This window comes from Cheilinus undulatus, linkage group 18 (assembly GCF_018320785.1).
Source record: "Cheilinus undulatus linkage group 18, ASM1832078v1, whole genome shotgun sequence".
Classification (NCBI taxonomy): domain Eukaryota; kingdom Metazoa; phylum Chordata; class Actinopteri; order Labriformes; family Labridae; genus Cheilinus; species Cheilinus undulatus.
Window position 1 is genome coordinate 26147147 of NC_054882.1, and position 16715 is coordinate 26163861.

General features: G+C 41.5%; 1 protein-coding gene across 1 annotated transcript in view; it reads left to right on the forward strand.

Annotated features, from left to right (window-relative positions):
* The window catches only part of LOC121526262 (signal-induced proliferation-associated 1-like protein 1), a 65006-nt gene that overhangs the window by 23429 nt on the left and 24862 nt on the right, over positions 1 to 16715 (forward strand). Inside the window, exons 2-5 of the mRNA XM_041812762.1 lie at positions 9955 to 11626; positions 11722 to 11852; positions 15456 to 15644; positions 15799 to 15973. Coding sequence (XP_041668696.1) covers positions 10165 to 11626; positions 11722 to 11852; positions 15456 to 15644; positions 15799 to 15973 — 1957 coding nt within the window. The 5' untranslated portion in view covers positions 9955 to 10164. The remainder of the gene's footprint in view (positions 1 to 9954; positions 11627 to 11721; positions 11853 to 15455; positions 15645 to 15798; positions 15974 to 16715) is intronic.

Consider the following 16715-nt stretch of genomic DNA (forward strand, 5'->3'; position numbering starts at 1 on the left):
TCCTGACAAAGCAGACCACCTAAGCTGTAGGCAGTGCAATTAGGTTTTTTTTTTCCTAAGTTAAATGGGCCTTTAGGAGTCTGACACAGGCTTTCATTGTGACAAACCCCTCCTCCACTCGGATAATGACATTGGAAGTAGGAATGGGGTTTGCCACTGCTAACTTTAAACTATGTCAAGTGCTTCAAGTGTGTATTTATCCTGCTGTCTCTCCCACGTAAACTGTGAAGCCTTGCTGGAGCACTTTGTGGATAAGAAAGGAGGAAGAATCGAGGACGCCCTGCTGGAGATAATGGAGGAGAATATACCCTGGCGTTCCTCCAGAGCTGTCTTCTTTTGAGGGAAATTCACTTTGCCAGTAGTTAGCTCTGCCCATTTACTTAGTGAACTGTGCTGCAGTGATAGCATGGGGCCCAGCATTGGTGCAGAGCAGCACAGAACGATGATGATGATGATGATGATGTGAGTGTTGATCCGCTGCCACCGGTTTTTGAAGTGCTCCAACTACACGTGGTGTTTGCATTGCATGTGTGCACAGTTGAACAGTTTGTCACTTCATGTTGTGATTGTGTTTATCTTCATGTAGAGCTTTTATTTCATAGATCAGTGGTCAATGGAAAAAAAGCCCGCTGTTTTAAAGCCGTGGCAGTCTGTAGAGTGTTTTTAACAGGCTATCACTTGGACAGCCAGTGTTGCTCGTAGTATTTGCCTCAACATGTCCTAACCCCCCCTCCCCACACACAAACACACGTTCACCACTTCCTCTGCTGAAATTGGTGGAATTCCAGGATCTCACCTCGCGGTTGGGTGACGCGAGTAGCGTTAGTCTGCCAGCAGGTCTGCGCGTTTTCCTCAGAGGGTGTCAGCTTCTCGGGTTTGCTCAATCAGACGGGCAGGTTAGTGCCTGGTGCTCAGCCAGATGCACATGCAAGAGCAGACAGTAAAAGAGTTTAAAAAAGAGCCACACAGATGGAGAACGGGAGTGGCTGTGCATGTGTTTGTGCTTATGGGATGCTGTGGATGTGTAGAGACCTCAGTTAACCCCACTCTCCTCTGGATTATGTTGGGTAGGAGTCAGAGGAATTGAAGTGGAACTGTAACTGGACTGATTCATAAAGTTTGTGGGAATGTCTGCACATACTAGTGGAAACTTTGAGGTTTTTAGACTGGCTCCCATCTGTAGACATTCCTTTCATTGGCATCTATATGAACATGTGCTTAATTAAATGCTGCTATCCATAAAATCAGTCATCTCACTCAGTCAGTTAATAACAGTTCCACAACTGAGTCCGTGGCTCAAAGTTAAAATGGTTGGGAACCACTGCACTGGACGACATTAGGGAATGCAATGATTATGGATTTGATTTTAACACCAAGATTATATAGTCCAAATTTCATGATTATCATGACTACAGCCCTGCTTGGGATTCCTGCTGGATTTCCTACCATCACCACCCACTCCCACAGCATGTGCCATTTACTCCCACCTGCACCCACAGTAAGTGTGTCCAATCCCACCTGCAGAGATTCTCACAGACCATGTTTAATATTCAGAACAACAGACAGTGCATTTCATGAAATGAATGGCAGTATAAATGTGCACACTTAATCACCACCTTGATAAGGAAACAATCCTCGTCATGCGTCGTGGTGCCACACCTCGATAAGAGAACAGCTGAGAGCATCAGACTGATTTAACTCCTGCTCATGGCTTAGTAATAGCAATGCCAAAGTAATGTTTAATGACCTTATTTACACATCATTTATCAACATTTATTACAAAGTTAAACAGAGGGGCAATTGTTTCCTGATCTCTGGAAAGTTTGGGCATCATCAAAACTGCAGCACACTTCCATCAGCTCTCACAGAAAGTAAACTAATCTTTGGTCTGTTACAGTCCTCGTCATTAGATGCTTAATGGAATAAGGAAAATTTGCATGGAAATAACTACATTGCAATTTTGGATTTTATAGGAAATCTGTTCTTATTTTTTTTGTTTTTATGGCACCAGTCTCAAATGGGCACACCCAAGAAGTAGGGATGCACGATATTATCAGTCTGGTATTGGTATTGGCAGATATCAAAATTTCTGCCGATATTTACATCCAATACTTTGCCTGTGTATTTCAGCATATATCAACTGTAAATTTTGTCCATATATATACTAATAAATTAGTGGATTTTTAGGCTGAACCAAGAGATTTATGTCAGTTCAGGTCTTTTTCTTTATTTATCTTTATTCTTTAAACTTTAAAGTGTTTTTTAAGGACTAAGTTTGTTTCCTTGGTCATCCTCAAACCTGAAAGTGTGTACCAAAGGACTGAAATTTATTGTTTGAAAAGCATGTTTAAATACCGGCTAAAATGAATCGGCATATCGGCATATGGGATATCGGCAAAAATCCAATACTGTGCATCCCTACCGAGAACTCTTCTGGGAGGTATCAAGAAAATGGGAGCGACAATGTGACATGGTAATCCACACAGACATGCTGCCAATTATTGTGATAAACTCTCTAAAATACAGTTGTATGTATAACTCAAGGAGTGAGAAATGATTTGTAAGGAGAACAGGACTAAGATCAGCTAGTTAGCGGAGCAGATATCTGTTTATAAAGTATGAAAGTGATGTAGATTACACTGATGACTGATGGGCTCCCGTGGCTTTATGGCTGAGGTGTTGCACCTTCTTCACCCCCACACTGACTTTTCTCACATGTACATCTAAGTGTAAAACACAAACAGAAACCAGCATATTTTAAACCGTTTTCTGTGCTCTAATATTACAGAATCTGCAAAAGAAGATGAGGTACTGGATATCAGCCAGTTTTATGATGTTTAAATGGTTCAGCAAAGGAAAAAAAACACTACTCAAGCATCCCTCATTACAGAACAGTTAAATGATCTTGATGTGATTGTTATCCTCTTGCACTTGGCTCAAAACTTCCTTAATTTCGTTCTTAAACTTCTCTCTACTTTCCTGCAATCCTCTTCTCATTACGGATTTATCCCTCTTGGTCTTTGATGTTTTTGTTTCACTTGTTTCCAAATTCTGCTTCAGTGTTTGCTTCATCTCGAACTCTTCAGTTCCCCTTGCATCTCATTTATTTTGTTTTCCTGGCAGGCCTCGTACACACAGCCGTAGTTAGGGTTCCCATGCCAGGCGAATTTTCAAAGACTTCACTATGTTGGAATGAGGCCCCAGTGTTGCCCAAGCCAGGACAGAGGGACCTTTGTGCCTGCTGTCCAACAGCTCAGGCAGCCTTTAGAGCAGGGAAAAGATTAGGAGATGGGGAGAGCCAGTGGCCTAAATGGTAGGGTGCCTGTTTGAAAGCCAGCAGTGTCGGCCAAACAGCTCCTTAGCCCCATTGAAGCACGCAGTAATTACAAGCTTGTAGGGCAATCCTCCGGCTCTTTTGTCTCCACTTTGGAGACACTTGCCCAGTTCACTGAGAAACTTCATTACCTCTCTGTTTAGAGTCTCAGGACTGAGGATCTTTCAACTTCAGCATGTCGTCCTTTCTCTACAGGACTCCAGCGAGCAAAGCCTGCTCAGCACCAGTAAACCTTCATTCAGGAGACCCCGACTTCGACAATGTCTAGCACCCCATGCTGGGAGCTTTGTGATGATGCCTTGGGCCTGGTCTTGATGAGTCATATTTTAAAGTCTCAGACTCTGTGTTCATGTTTCTGATTCATCACACTACAGCATCCATGTTTTCTGCTGACTGGCTGCTGTCTGAATTCCAACTTTTATTCCATGTAGTGTGTGTTTGTGTGTGTATTTTGTCACAAGATCTTGAGGAGTCTGCTGTCTGAGTCAACACATGCAGGCTGTATCATCATGCAGGCATGTTACTCCATCAGTCCTCTGTGTCTAGACTCGTTCCTACAGCATGAACAACAAATTATAGCACCTCGTAGGTGTGCAGTGATATCACCCATCCTTTCTTACATAAGTACCATTGCTTCTCATAGCTCTGCAAGGGGCTGGTAGAGCATCTTGAGGGTCAGAGTCTCAATTACAAGAAGTTAACCTCATTTAGAAAACAGGCCTGAGCTGTCGGACGTGACCTATAGACTGTGAAGAAGTTCTCAGTTTAATTTTGCAGGAAATAAAAAGAGAAGGGCAATAAGAGCTGGAATAACTTTACAACTCTTTTATGGGTCTTTTTTGCTCCTAACGTCACACATAAATGTAACACAAAACACTCTCTCTCTCTCTCTCTCTCTCTCTCTCTCTCTCTCTCTCTCTGCTGCTGCATTTGAATCTAAAAGTCCACGAGCCAGTGTCTTTCTCTGTGTCCATCAGCGGGGAGATTAAAGGGCCTGTTTCTGGGACATGTATGCGTGTTGTGTATTCTCTATGTGGGTCCCTGTGGGTCCCTGTGGATGCTGAGCAGCGTGAGGGAATGAGGCCCAACCCTGTGGGACTGGACTTACAGTTCAACTCTCATTCCCCTGACAATTTTCACTCTTATCCATGTCAGAGAAATAAGAGTGTTAGTAGGGCATGAATGATTTTTTTTTAATTACTTAATGAGATTTTATTAATCTGCTCTAGACACTCTGAGACTGTACCCTGAAGAATGGACTCCCATTCATGTGAAGATTGGCTCGTTGAGAACCTTTCTACAGTTCTCTGAAAAAGTGTTTGACCTCGCTTTTATTTGTATGAATATCAGATCATCAAACAAATTTTAATATTAGACAAAGAGAACCCGAGTTAATACAAGGATTTCATTAATTAAGAGAAAAAGGCCATCCAAACCTACCTGGCCCTATGTGAAAAAGTGCTTAATTGAGATTGTAGATACTAAATATGTTCAGTATTTGTGATCAGATGTCCGGTGAAGGGTGGAACACCACGGACAGCCAACCATGCATGAGAAGTATTGTTATGCAGGACTGTGGTTCTCAACCTTTTCAGCCCGCGACCCCCAAAATAAGATGCCAGAGACCAGGGACCCCCACTGTACCTGACGGTGGTTGAGCACAGCTATGCACATTAAGCATGTGCATCAATGAGAGAGTTTTCTGGTGCCCAGCCAAACTGGGGTCCCATGGAGGTCAGCGAAACCATGTCCCATTGTAAAGTTAACCTGTGATATCCATATTTTATATTTAACATGAATAATAACCACTCTTATCAAAAAAACAAATATCTTTATTTGTTCATGTGTGTATTAAATAGCCTTCTTAAAAATGTAAATCCCTTTTGTCAAAAAAAAAAAAAGAATGAAAATGGTTTAAAAATTGCTAAAATTGGTTAATTATGGCAACAAAAAATATTGGAAAAGATGGTGAAGTTGAATTTTAAAAGTAACAGAAATGGATTAGAAGTGGCAAAGATTAGATAAAACGGCAAAAATGGGCTCAAGTGGCAAAAATGGGCATAAATAGTGGTAAAAGGAAGTTAAATTGTTTTAAATTAGCAAAAATTGGGGGACATGTGGTGAAATGGGATGAAATATTGATATAAACTGGCAAAAAAGTGTTAACTGAGAAAGAAAAAAATAAGCAGATATAGGCAGAAACTGGTTAAACTACCAAAATTGTGCATATAAAATGGTGAAATGTTCTTAAAATGGGAAAAATTGGGTGTAAAAAGGGGTTAATAAAGTGGCAAGAATTGGTTTAGAAGTGACAAAAACAGGCAATAAAAGTGTTGGGAAGAGTTTAAAACACAAAAATAGGTGTTAAATGGCATAAATGTGTTATAATTGGTGGTTAAAAAAGACAAAATTGGCATAGAGTGGCAGCAGTGTAATTTAAAACAGTATTGTTAGTTATTTTAGGGCATCTGGAGACCCCCTCTCAGTGTCTTGTGACCCCGAAGGAGGTCCCGACCCCAAGGTTGAGAACCACTAAAGCGGGATGGAGCAATAGCCAATAAGGAAGCACAACAAACACAGCCAACGATATTAAATGTGAAGCATAAAATTAGGCGGATGTCAGAAATGGAGGTCCAGCTTCATGATTTGTGGCAACAACACAAGTGCTTGTACAACGTTTAGCAACATTTTTAGGCATCAAAATCTACATGTTGCAGCTAATGTTTTTTTGAGCTTTTTTTAGCTCGTATAAAGACATCTCTTTGAATTTTATTGCATTTCATAACCAGATAAAACCTCCTTATAGGAGCTTTGAGCACTCCAGTTCTTTATGTTTGTGGTTGAAAATTGAGAAAGTATGAGCATAGTAATGATACAAAAAACAGAACCTCGCACATGTGCAGACTGGAGCAGGAATTATACCTGTTAGTCTAACTCTAATAGCTCAGTCTGCACTGTGTTGGTCTAGCAGACGCTGTATAATATGCAGAGCTTTAGAGGTTTGCTGTAAGCAAACATCAAATCTTCTGTGTTTTGAAGAAAAGCTGACCGTGGATCCTTTGCCTCAGGCTGTCTGAGAGCTGAACCATCTGCAGAGGCTTGAGATTTTACTGTAGTATGCTTTTCTTATGAGAAAAACATTATTGTATGGAAGACATTTGACCCATCTCTCCATGGAATTTACCTCTGTGGTAATATTTTGTTCTTATGGGATTCTGCAGTCACTTGTTTTGTTTTAGATTGATTTGCTATCTAGATGAAGGTAAATGTCTTCTTTTTATTGAGTGTAATGTCATTGCCGGTCCAGACTTTGCCCTGATGCTGGGCTGCAGTGTGAAGGTGGATGTGCTGTGGGCCCGTCACACTGCTCTGATTGCTAGTGGCTAATGTGATCACAGCCACAGCCAGGCAGAGCTGACGGAGAGCCGAGCCTTAATCTCCCCCAGTGTCTCACTGCCAAATTGGCTCGATTTGTCAGGCAGAGGATCATCACTCACTTCTCCGATGACTTTCAAAGGGCCTCTCTGCTTTTTGATGTGCAGCTTGGGATATTGGTTTGAGAAAAACTGCAACTCTGCATAACAATTCACTAATGTAGGCTGCTTAGATGCACACAAAGAAACGTCATAAAAGTCACAATCCAACAGTCGGTGAAACACAGGGAGGTTTGGAGGTCTGCCAGCTGAAGAGATTGTAGTTTTTTACAGATCAAGATTATTTTTCTGTCACATTTATATAGTAAAAATAGTCCTGAATGGGCTTATACATTTCCTACTATGTCATCTTTACTATTTCCTTTAAATAAGTTAATAAGAATAAAGGAATAATTTATCTGACTTTAAAAAATGAATGACATTGCTGAAATCATTTGAATTTGGCTGAGCTTTCATGTTTCCTCCTCAAAGCTTATTCTGGAATTGGCTTAAAAAGAAGCCCCCCTTATCTGAAATTAGAGATGTCAGAAACTTTTTTAGTTGCTCGTAAACCATCTGTGAAGAAACACATTCACGTTCTGTATTTGCATGCAGTATTGTGGATTTCAAGGTTAGAGCTGCTCTCATAGTTGACATAAAAAGAAGTCCTGTTGTATAGATTATTAAAGAGCATTCAGTGTGAAGAAAAAAGGATTAGAAAAATGGAGTTTTCCTGCTTACTGTAAAGCCGGATTATGTAAGAATATTCCTTTATGATAGCATCTTCAGATCATTTTGATGGTACACTGTCTTGTCATAAAGAGAATTGAGTTGCCTCCCTCTATCCCCTCCATACTCAGAGTCTCTCCTTGCACTGTGTAATTGTGTTGAATTCACAAATAACTCCTACCCTCGGTGTTAGCTAGCTTTTTATTCAAAGACACCATGGCAGAGGTATTTAGTCTGGATAGTAAGTAGATGATAGAAACGAGGGACACAGAGAGGGATCAGTTTTACATCTGTATCAACCAGTATCAGTCCTCTAGACAAACTTTGGCCATCAGCAAATAATGTAGGAATGAACCAAAGTTGTTGGCTGATGTTGATCTGCTGTTACATATCAATTTAGTTTCGACATTTAGCACACCCAGCAGCTGATTCAGGAATTTTTGTTTGTTTGTTTGTTTTTTTTATGAGCACAAGAAGCGACTTGTCGGAAAAACTCTGCTCTGTTGTGGTGGTCTGGCATGCAATAAAATGTTGGCATTGTGGGAGGATTACACCAGAGTGGTAACTTAAAACAAACATAGACATTGGCTAGATGATTATTTTGAACATTGGTGTTAGCATCGGCCCCAATTTTTACAATCTGTGCATCTTTTAAAAAAGGACAGGAGGCTGGACGAGACTAAGGGCCTGTGTCTGTAGCTGCCCTTTCTGTGCTAGCAACATTTATTTTCCATGCAAAGCCAGTGCAGTCCAGCATTTCCTAAGTTGTGAGTGTAAAAACGCCTTTGGTGTCGGCTGTTTTTGTCGTCGCACTCTCAGCTGAATACAGCTCAACTTTTGGAACAGAGCTTGGTTGCCAATGCCCCTCCACTCAGTGACAAATAAAATTCAAGATCTGTTACCTTCCTGTTTGAGAACTGAATCTTTAAGTAAATCAAGCTTTAATTCAAACTGATTCCTGCTTTACAACCCATTCCGTATTTCTCGTGATTGTTTCAGCATCTGCTCCAGTCTGTCGTGCATTAAGGGGCTATGTATGTGATATTATTTGACATTTTAAAGCTTAATTAAAGTGCTCAGAATTAGGCTTTTTTTTTTTAGCATATTTGTAGCATTTTTTTATAATGTAATTGAAATCATAGCTAAGAAATTTGTTCCTTGTGCCTAAATTGGAAAATATATCAAATGAATAAAATGTGTGGGCTAAAACAGGAAGGGTATTTATCAGAAACTTATCAGCCAAAATAAAGATTAGAAATCCAAGACCTGTACTGTTGATGTGGCTGTACAAGAGCAGGTGTTATGTTTTAGCAAGTGACTGTGTTAACTGGTGTCTTCTCAGCTGAAAGTGTCAGCCATTGTCGTAGTTACAACAGTGCTACAACAGTCACTGTTTTCTAGTAAAGTTTGTTTTAAAATATCAATTATTGGAAATTTTGAATCAATTCAGGATTGTAGACATTAATATATGTGATTCTAATGGGGATTTTTTACAGCACCTCTAGTCTTTGTCAACAACAATGGCAAAGGAGAAGTTTGATCTTAAACTTTTTTTCATTTCCAGATGTAAAGCTGCTGCTCATGCCTGGACAGGATTTTTTTAAGGGTCAGGAAAAGACTTCAACGAGAATTTGGCCTGACAGTATCGTTGAAGCTTGTCATCAAATGTTGAGCCCAATTATGCACGTAGGAACGACAGTCTTGTAGAGTGACATAATCAGCGACGCATCCAAAAAGCCCCGCAGCCACGATTCATTCATTGTATGTCCGAATTTTTCTGTTGTCTAGTTTTATACCCTGACCTGACGTCAATGATGTGAATCTTGACTCCAGTAGGAGAGCATTTGCTCTTAAATTTGTATCGTCATTCACCCAAGTGACATAAAACAAGTCACCCCTTTTTTCTCATCATTCTACATACAGTGATTTTCTTGGTGTAATGTCACATTCATACCTCAAGTTCTATTTGAAGGAGAGTTGGTCCATATCGTTTCTTTTTTTTTTTCTTCTCGTCAGAGCAAAAGACTGCTAGCATCACATACAGCCCCAAACAGCACCCCCCAAACAACCTGTGAACTCGCACACAATCTTGTTGACGGTGGTGACATCAGCAGGAGCCTCGTTGCATAGTCTGACATAGTGCAGTCTGAGGCGCCTTTAGGCTACTTATTGTTCAAGGTCTAAAACTTCAGAGGCGCAAATTCTAAAAAACCAAAAATATTCATAATTTCTAAAGGAACAGAAGGAGAGATTGTAATTCACACTGTGCCTTCTCCAATGTGAGGGTGAGTTGAAAGGGCACTGTTCATAGTGGAAAAGTCACATGTTTTTCAGTACAAAAGCAGCTTTTTGATGAACAATGTTCCACCCAGCAGTGCTTCTTTTTTATTTTTAACCTTCCAGGTCTATGGTTAACAAATGTGTTGTTGATTATCAGCTTTTAGTGTCTGTACTAACTGATTTTTCTCTCCTTTTCAGGGTCGTATATGAGAAAAATGCAGAGAGCCAGGGACAACACAGCTGAGGACTGAAGAAATCTGGCGCCCTTTCCTTTTTTGTCTCTGTCAAGACAATCAACCTGCTCATGAAGTCAGGAAGTATCACCCCCATCCAGATGCAGCCATCTCTCCCTGCTAAGTGCCTTTAGCCTTTGGCACTGGTGTCAAGACCAGCCCGAAGCGCCCACCTATGGAGCGCACTGTTGGGGGAACAATCCCCGCTACTGATGAGTTTTACACCCGCCACCTCCGTATGGTAAACGGAGGGGTTTTGCCAACACGCACAGACAATATTCACGCCACTGTGAGCACAGGAGTGCCTAAAATGGGAGTACGTGCTCGGGTGGCCGATTGGCCCCCAAGGAAAGACGTTGCCGGGGCTGTGTGGCATTCGACTACAGAGCCTGAGAACTCCGGTGTGCCCTCTGCTGGGAAAAGTCACATTAAGTTAGGCTCTGTAATGAGCCCTCAGGACTCCTCAATGCTGCGTAACATCCACAATACTCTAAAAAATCGAACCCAGACACAATCTAACAACTACAGCCTGGACACCCGTTATTTAGCCCCAGACTACAGAGGTCCTGTACACAGAAACCCACGACAGAGACGCATCCGTCAGCGCAGCAACAGTGACATGACTATCAGTGAGATGGAGGCCAGTGGAGACAGTGGAGAGGACTGGGGTTCACCCTCTGGAGCCAAATGGTCTCCTCTTCATCGTGAATATGGGAGCACCTCCTCAATAGATCAGCACGGAGCATCTGGTGAGAGCTTCTTTGAAATGCTAAAGGGCTATCAAGGGGACAAAGTTGACCAGCGTAGCCCTGCTCCTGCCAAACTGGAGGACATGCTGAATGTCGGGATAAAGCAGGCTGTTATTGATCTACAGGAGGATGCTGTAGATGGACAGCCTCTGAAAACTAAGGACAGAGATAAGCCTCCGAAAAGACGGACTAAATCTGAGACTGGAGGTGAGTCAATATTCCGTAAACTTCGTAGCGTACGTGGAGAGTCGGACTCCCCTAGGGCGGGGTCTGATGCAGAGGACAGCAGGACAGAGGACATTGGCCCCCCTCTTAAACCTTGGGTGTGTCAGAAAGGTTTTGCTCACTATGATGTTCAGAGCATGTTGTTTGATCTCAATGAAGTGATCCAGCTCAGACACACTGCTGGAAAGAGGAAAAACACTACCACAGGGGCATCAGCTGCCGCTGTAGCCTCAGCTACGTCCACCCTGTCATCCACACACAGCCTGCCTTACAGCTCCCCGAGTGGCAGCCAAGAGGAGCTTAGTTCTAGGGACAGTCCCGGTCTGGACGCAGGGGATGAACAGAGCAATGAGATGCTATTAAGCTGTCCCTGCTTCCGTAACGAGATCGGTTCAGATGGGATTGGCAGGCGCAGGTTGGGAGCAGGTGGAGGAGGGTATAATGGGCTTCTGGGTGGAGCAGGTAATGGAGCCTCAGGGACCTTGAGTGGGGAGAGTAACTTGTATGAAACATCTGTGAGCACTCACTGCACAAATGCTGGAGTTGCAGTTTTAGAGGGACCAAAAGAAGGGCCGAACGCACTGAGTGAGAAGGGCAAACAGTACATCGTGGAGCACGTGGACCTGGGGGCATACTACTACAGGAAGTTCTTCTATCTTAGGGGTGAGATTTCATTATACATACACATTACTAGATTTGTCTTTGGTGTTTAAAGCAGATGTTTAGATATGACTCCTATGCTTCTTTCTCCTCCTCAGAGCACTGGAATTACTTTGGGATAGACGAGGCATTGGGTCCAGTGGCTGTGAGTTTGCGCAGGGAGAAGCTGGAGGAGGAGAAGGAACATGGCCCGCAGTATAACTACCGTCTCATCTTCAGAACCAGTGAGGTCAGCCATCAAGTTTTATTCTTCATACACTCTAACCTCAACCCTCAGCATCTCATCAATCCTTCCTGCTGTGGAGTAAATCCACCCCAAGCATTTAATTACATGCATTATTATCATTTTTTACCTGTAAATGTGAGGAAATTGAGGCACTCATTTTGGTTAAAAGTAGAAGGAGACATTTGTCAACATTTTTGCCTGAACAGTTGATTTAAATAGAGATATATGAAGCTACAACTGTTACAAAACTTTTTCCAAATGCACACAAAAACAAATGATTACCAGATCCACAGTTGTGTAAGGAAATCCACAAAAAAAAAAAATATCCACATATACGCATAAATGGTTTAAAAAAAGGTATTAATAGATCCACAAATATATCCACATGAATAAATTCTGTATATCTGCAAATTTTTGAATATATCCACATAGATGTAAATAGACAGTCTGAATGTGTAAACTAGTCCATCAAATGGCATAACAGATCAACCAAAGGTGCAAATAGATCCACCAATGCCACAGTATACTGGGCTAAAATATGTGTGGTGAGGGTTTGCTTGCCCAGAGATTAGGCTCACAGGCTTACCAGGGTTTTCTAGCATCAGGACAGCCTCACTGGTCACTTGCCTTTAATTGAGGAGTCATTTCAATCAAACCAGCTCTTGCGTTGTGTGTCTACTTGATTGTATATTGCAGTTTTTTTTTAAATAGATGACAATGATATGAAGAGGGAGGAAAGCTATTAAAATGTGGGACTGCTGGTCTGGTTTGCTGTGCTGGGATACCTAGTAGGGACCACCATACTCCAATTTAACGAATGAATCTCTTGATGTAACTTAAAATTATATTGACTTCACAAGAAACAGACAAACAAAAACAGTTATCTTTTTGAGAGGACCACTTCATGTGTGATTATGAATCACCTGTTAATATAGAGGCGGAGCGGCTGTTGCTTATATCCATCTTAATTTATCCAGATCTATTTATGCATTATATAGAAATTTTACTTGTTTGAAAACAATTTTAACAATAATGTTTCCTCATAGTTAGATGTAACCTTTATGCTGAGGTTAGCTTTAAATTAAGTGTTAAATAAAGTAAAGGTAAGTGACTTAAATCTACAAGGGCTAGATAAGAAAAGAAGCTTCTAGGACCGACTGTGGAGCCTATAAGGTGCACCAAACAATACCACAAGAAACACACTCATACAATAACTGATTTTAAAGGACGTCTCCTTGTATTTAGTGATTTTTTTCCTCAAAGAACCAATAATACAAAATCGTTATAACACAAAATCAGTCACAATACATTTTTGACCTTATTACCCGGGTAATGGAAAACAAAAATAAAAAAAATGTTCGCTCTATGTGAGTTTTCCCTTAATGCCTTCCAGAATACGCGTAAGCCTTGCACAGTCCTACCGCACGGCTGACATAGTCTCTCAATCTTCTGCATGCAATTGGATTGGATCTAGTTCATCTCCATGGGTTTTGTAGCTCGCCATCAACATCCAACCGAATCCAGCGGTCACTCTCCGGTTCCAGGTGATCCAGAAAACCTGACCTATAGTAGTAAGGTCAGAATTAAACTTAATATCTAATTTCTAATGATGAAATAAAGCTAGCATGATCTCATCAAATTATTTTGTTACCTCATGTTATCAAAATAATAACCATTAGAACTAATGGACTTTAGAAATGAAAATAATCTCTCATTCAAACACAGTAACAATATTTTTCTAAATCTATAGATTCACACTTATCAAATAACCAATAAATAGTGCACTTTAAATCACTTTACCAGTAATACAATAATGAAATAATGCACTTTACCAATCAAATAATGCATTCTTAAATGATTGTATGAGTAATACAATAAATATTGCACTTTACAAACCAAATAATGAACATCAAATCACTGTATCAGTGATACAATAATTTAATAATGGTAACATCATATACAAAAATAAATTAATTAATCTACACCATGTAATGGGAATTTAGACTCAAATTTGCCACCCACTGAAGCCATTAACTGCTTCAGGTAACAAAAATAAAGTGCTCTAAACATTAAATAAAGTTGCTCTTTAAAGTGCTAAAAAGCAATTAAGATATTTAAACAAAATAATTATTTATTCAGAGCATGAATAAATGTGTTGATCATTAAGCATATCAGATAATTCAACACGTGGCACACTATTAAGATCCATTGAAGTTAGCATTGCTAATGTGTGCTAGCTTGGCTAATGGCTACAGCTAAATGAATAGAGTTTTGCTTGGGGAGTATTAGCCGCGGCTAGCAGAGCTAACATTAGCATCATATTATAATATACACAGTTCAAGGTATTAGCAGCCGCGGCTAGCGGCGCTAACGTTAGCATTAACTTTCGAACTGTTTGCATGATAAATGACGCTCACCATGCGATTCTTTTACTGCAACGGACTAGTCTTCAGTCTTCTTCCCTTCCAGGAGGTAGCAAGTTGCAGGAGATGGTTCCAACGGTTTTTATTCACTTTTAAGCTGTTGTTAATGCTTCCAAACTTTTCTGTGTGGCGGCGGTTGCTCAGCGTCTGTGCAGTGGCTTCAAAGGAAGTTCGGGTCCCTGTCAAGCTAAGTTTGTACACCCTTGGCAGGAAGTGACACTGACGCTGGAGTTGCCCTTCACAACAAAAGCTTAGTTAACCTGGGTTACATAGACCTACTTGCTTGAATCTTAAATCCAGTTAGAAGATCTTTACAGTTTATCTACCATACCATTACTCCTGCCTCAGACTATGAAGACCAGCTCAAGGTAAATCCAGTCCTGGTCCTTGTTTGTTATCATGCACAAAGCCCTGAGGCCTCTCCTCTGCTGTCTGCAGATATTAACAGTGTGTGAAGAAACTTTACAAAGTGCTCTCATCTTCCAGCCTTCGAGGCCTGTCAGTGCCCAACAACCTCAAACCTCCCTGTGCGAAGAACTCTGCCTCCACGTCTCAGTAAAAATAGACACATAGTCATATTTAGTCACTGTGTTGGCCCCAAGTCCTCTGTGTTTGGTTTGGGATTTTCAATTTTGGGATATTGGCTTTATTACATGGACGCACATTCCCAGACAGAGGGAAACCAGCCTGAGGATGTTTGTTGTGGACTGGAGTGGGACAGGTGCATGTGATTAAACCCCCGCACTTTAGACCAAAGTGCTTCAGGACCCTCGCTCCTTCTCCTGTCTTCCAAACATGGAAAACACAGGCTCATTGTAAACACCGTCCCAGCACAGCCTTGAGCTTGCAGGAGAGAAAGTCTAGGCCTGTTCCAGATGCTTATGATAGCCGAGAGATTGAGCTTAGCACAATGCAGACTCTGTGTACTCAGAAGCCCTCCCACGTCTTCTCAAGTTCAACTTTTTATTTATCCTTCAGTGAGACTTGTCTTTTTGTTTTCTCGGATTTTAGAGAACAATAAGATGATGGTATTGCTCTAGAATACACAACAACTTGTGTCAGGGCAGGAAGGTTTAGCTATCAGTGTGTATGATCTCAGAGACAAACTTCAAAGCAAAGTAAGGATTCCTGAAATGCATTCTTTGCCTTCTCACACTTTTGTCTGTAATCTTCATCCAATCAGCTGACGACTCTGCGGGGCTCTATCCTCGAAGATGCAGTGCCTTCCACCTCTAAGCACGGCACCACCCGCGGGCTGCCTGTGAAAGAGGTGCTCGAGTACCTCCTCCCAGAGCTAGATCTGTCCTGCCTCAGACTGGCCCTGAACACACCCAAGGTCACCGAGCAGCTGATGAAACTGGATGAACAGGGGGTAGGAAAAAGTAACAGGGTTGCAACATTATAAACCAAGCATTACTTTGCAGTTTTGCACCTTTTCTCTGCAGATACATTACCTGAATTTGTGTCTGAATTATGTTGTTCTCTATCCTGACATAAACAATGAAATACATTTTCATTCTTTCCAGCTGAGTTTTCAGGTGAAGGTCGGGGTGATGTATTGCAGAGCGGGTCAAAGCACAGAGGAGGAGATGTACAACAACGAGACGGCTGGCCCCGCCTTGGAAGAGTTCCTCCAACTGTTAGGAGAAAAAGTTCGCCTCAAGGGCTTCACCAAGTACAGAGCGCAGCTGGACACCAAAAGTAACAACTCTCAAACACACCCCTAAAACACATACACACATTTTATGCTTTTAAACTTTCACTTCTATTTGGAGAAGCATCTTTTAAAGGCATCACATAGTAGTGCTTTGATGATAATTTGTTCAGCTTTGTAATACACTATATTGCCAAAAGTATTCACTCACCCATCTAACTAATTAAAATCAGGTGTTCCAGTCACTTTCATGGCCACAGGTGTATAAAGTCCAGCATCAAGGCATGCACACTGTTTGTACAGACATTTGTGAAAGAATGGGTCGCTCTCAGGAGCTCAGTGAATTCCAGCGTGGTACTGTGATAGGATGCCACCTGTGCAACAAGTCCAGTCATGAAATTTCCTCGCTCCTAAATATTCCAGTCAACTGTCAGTGCTATAATAACAAAGTGGAAGTGATTGGGGACGACAGCATCTCAGCCACGAAGTAGTAGGCCACGTAAAATGACAGAGCGGGGTCAGAGGATGCTGAGGCACATAGTGCGCAGAGGTTGCCAACTTTCTGTAGAGTCAATCGCTACAGACCTCCAAACTTCATTTGGCCTTCAGATTAGCTCAAGAACAGTACATAGAGAGCTTCATGGAATGGGTTTCCATGGCCGAGCAGCTGCATCCAAGCCATACATCACCAAGTACAATGTAAAGCGTCAGAGGCAGTGGTGTAAAGCATGCTGCCACTGGACTCTAGAGCAGTGGAGATGTGTTCTTTGGAGTGATAAAAGTTTGGTG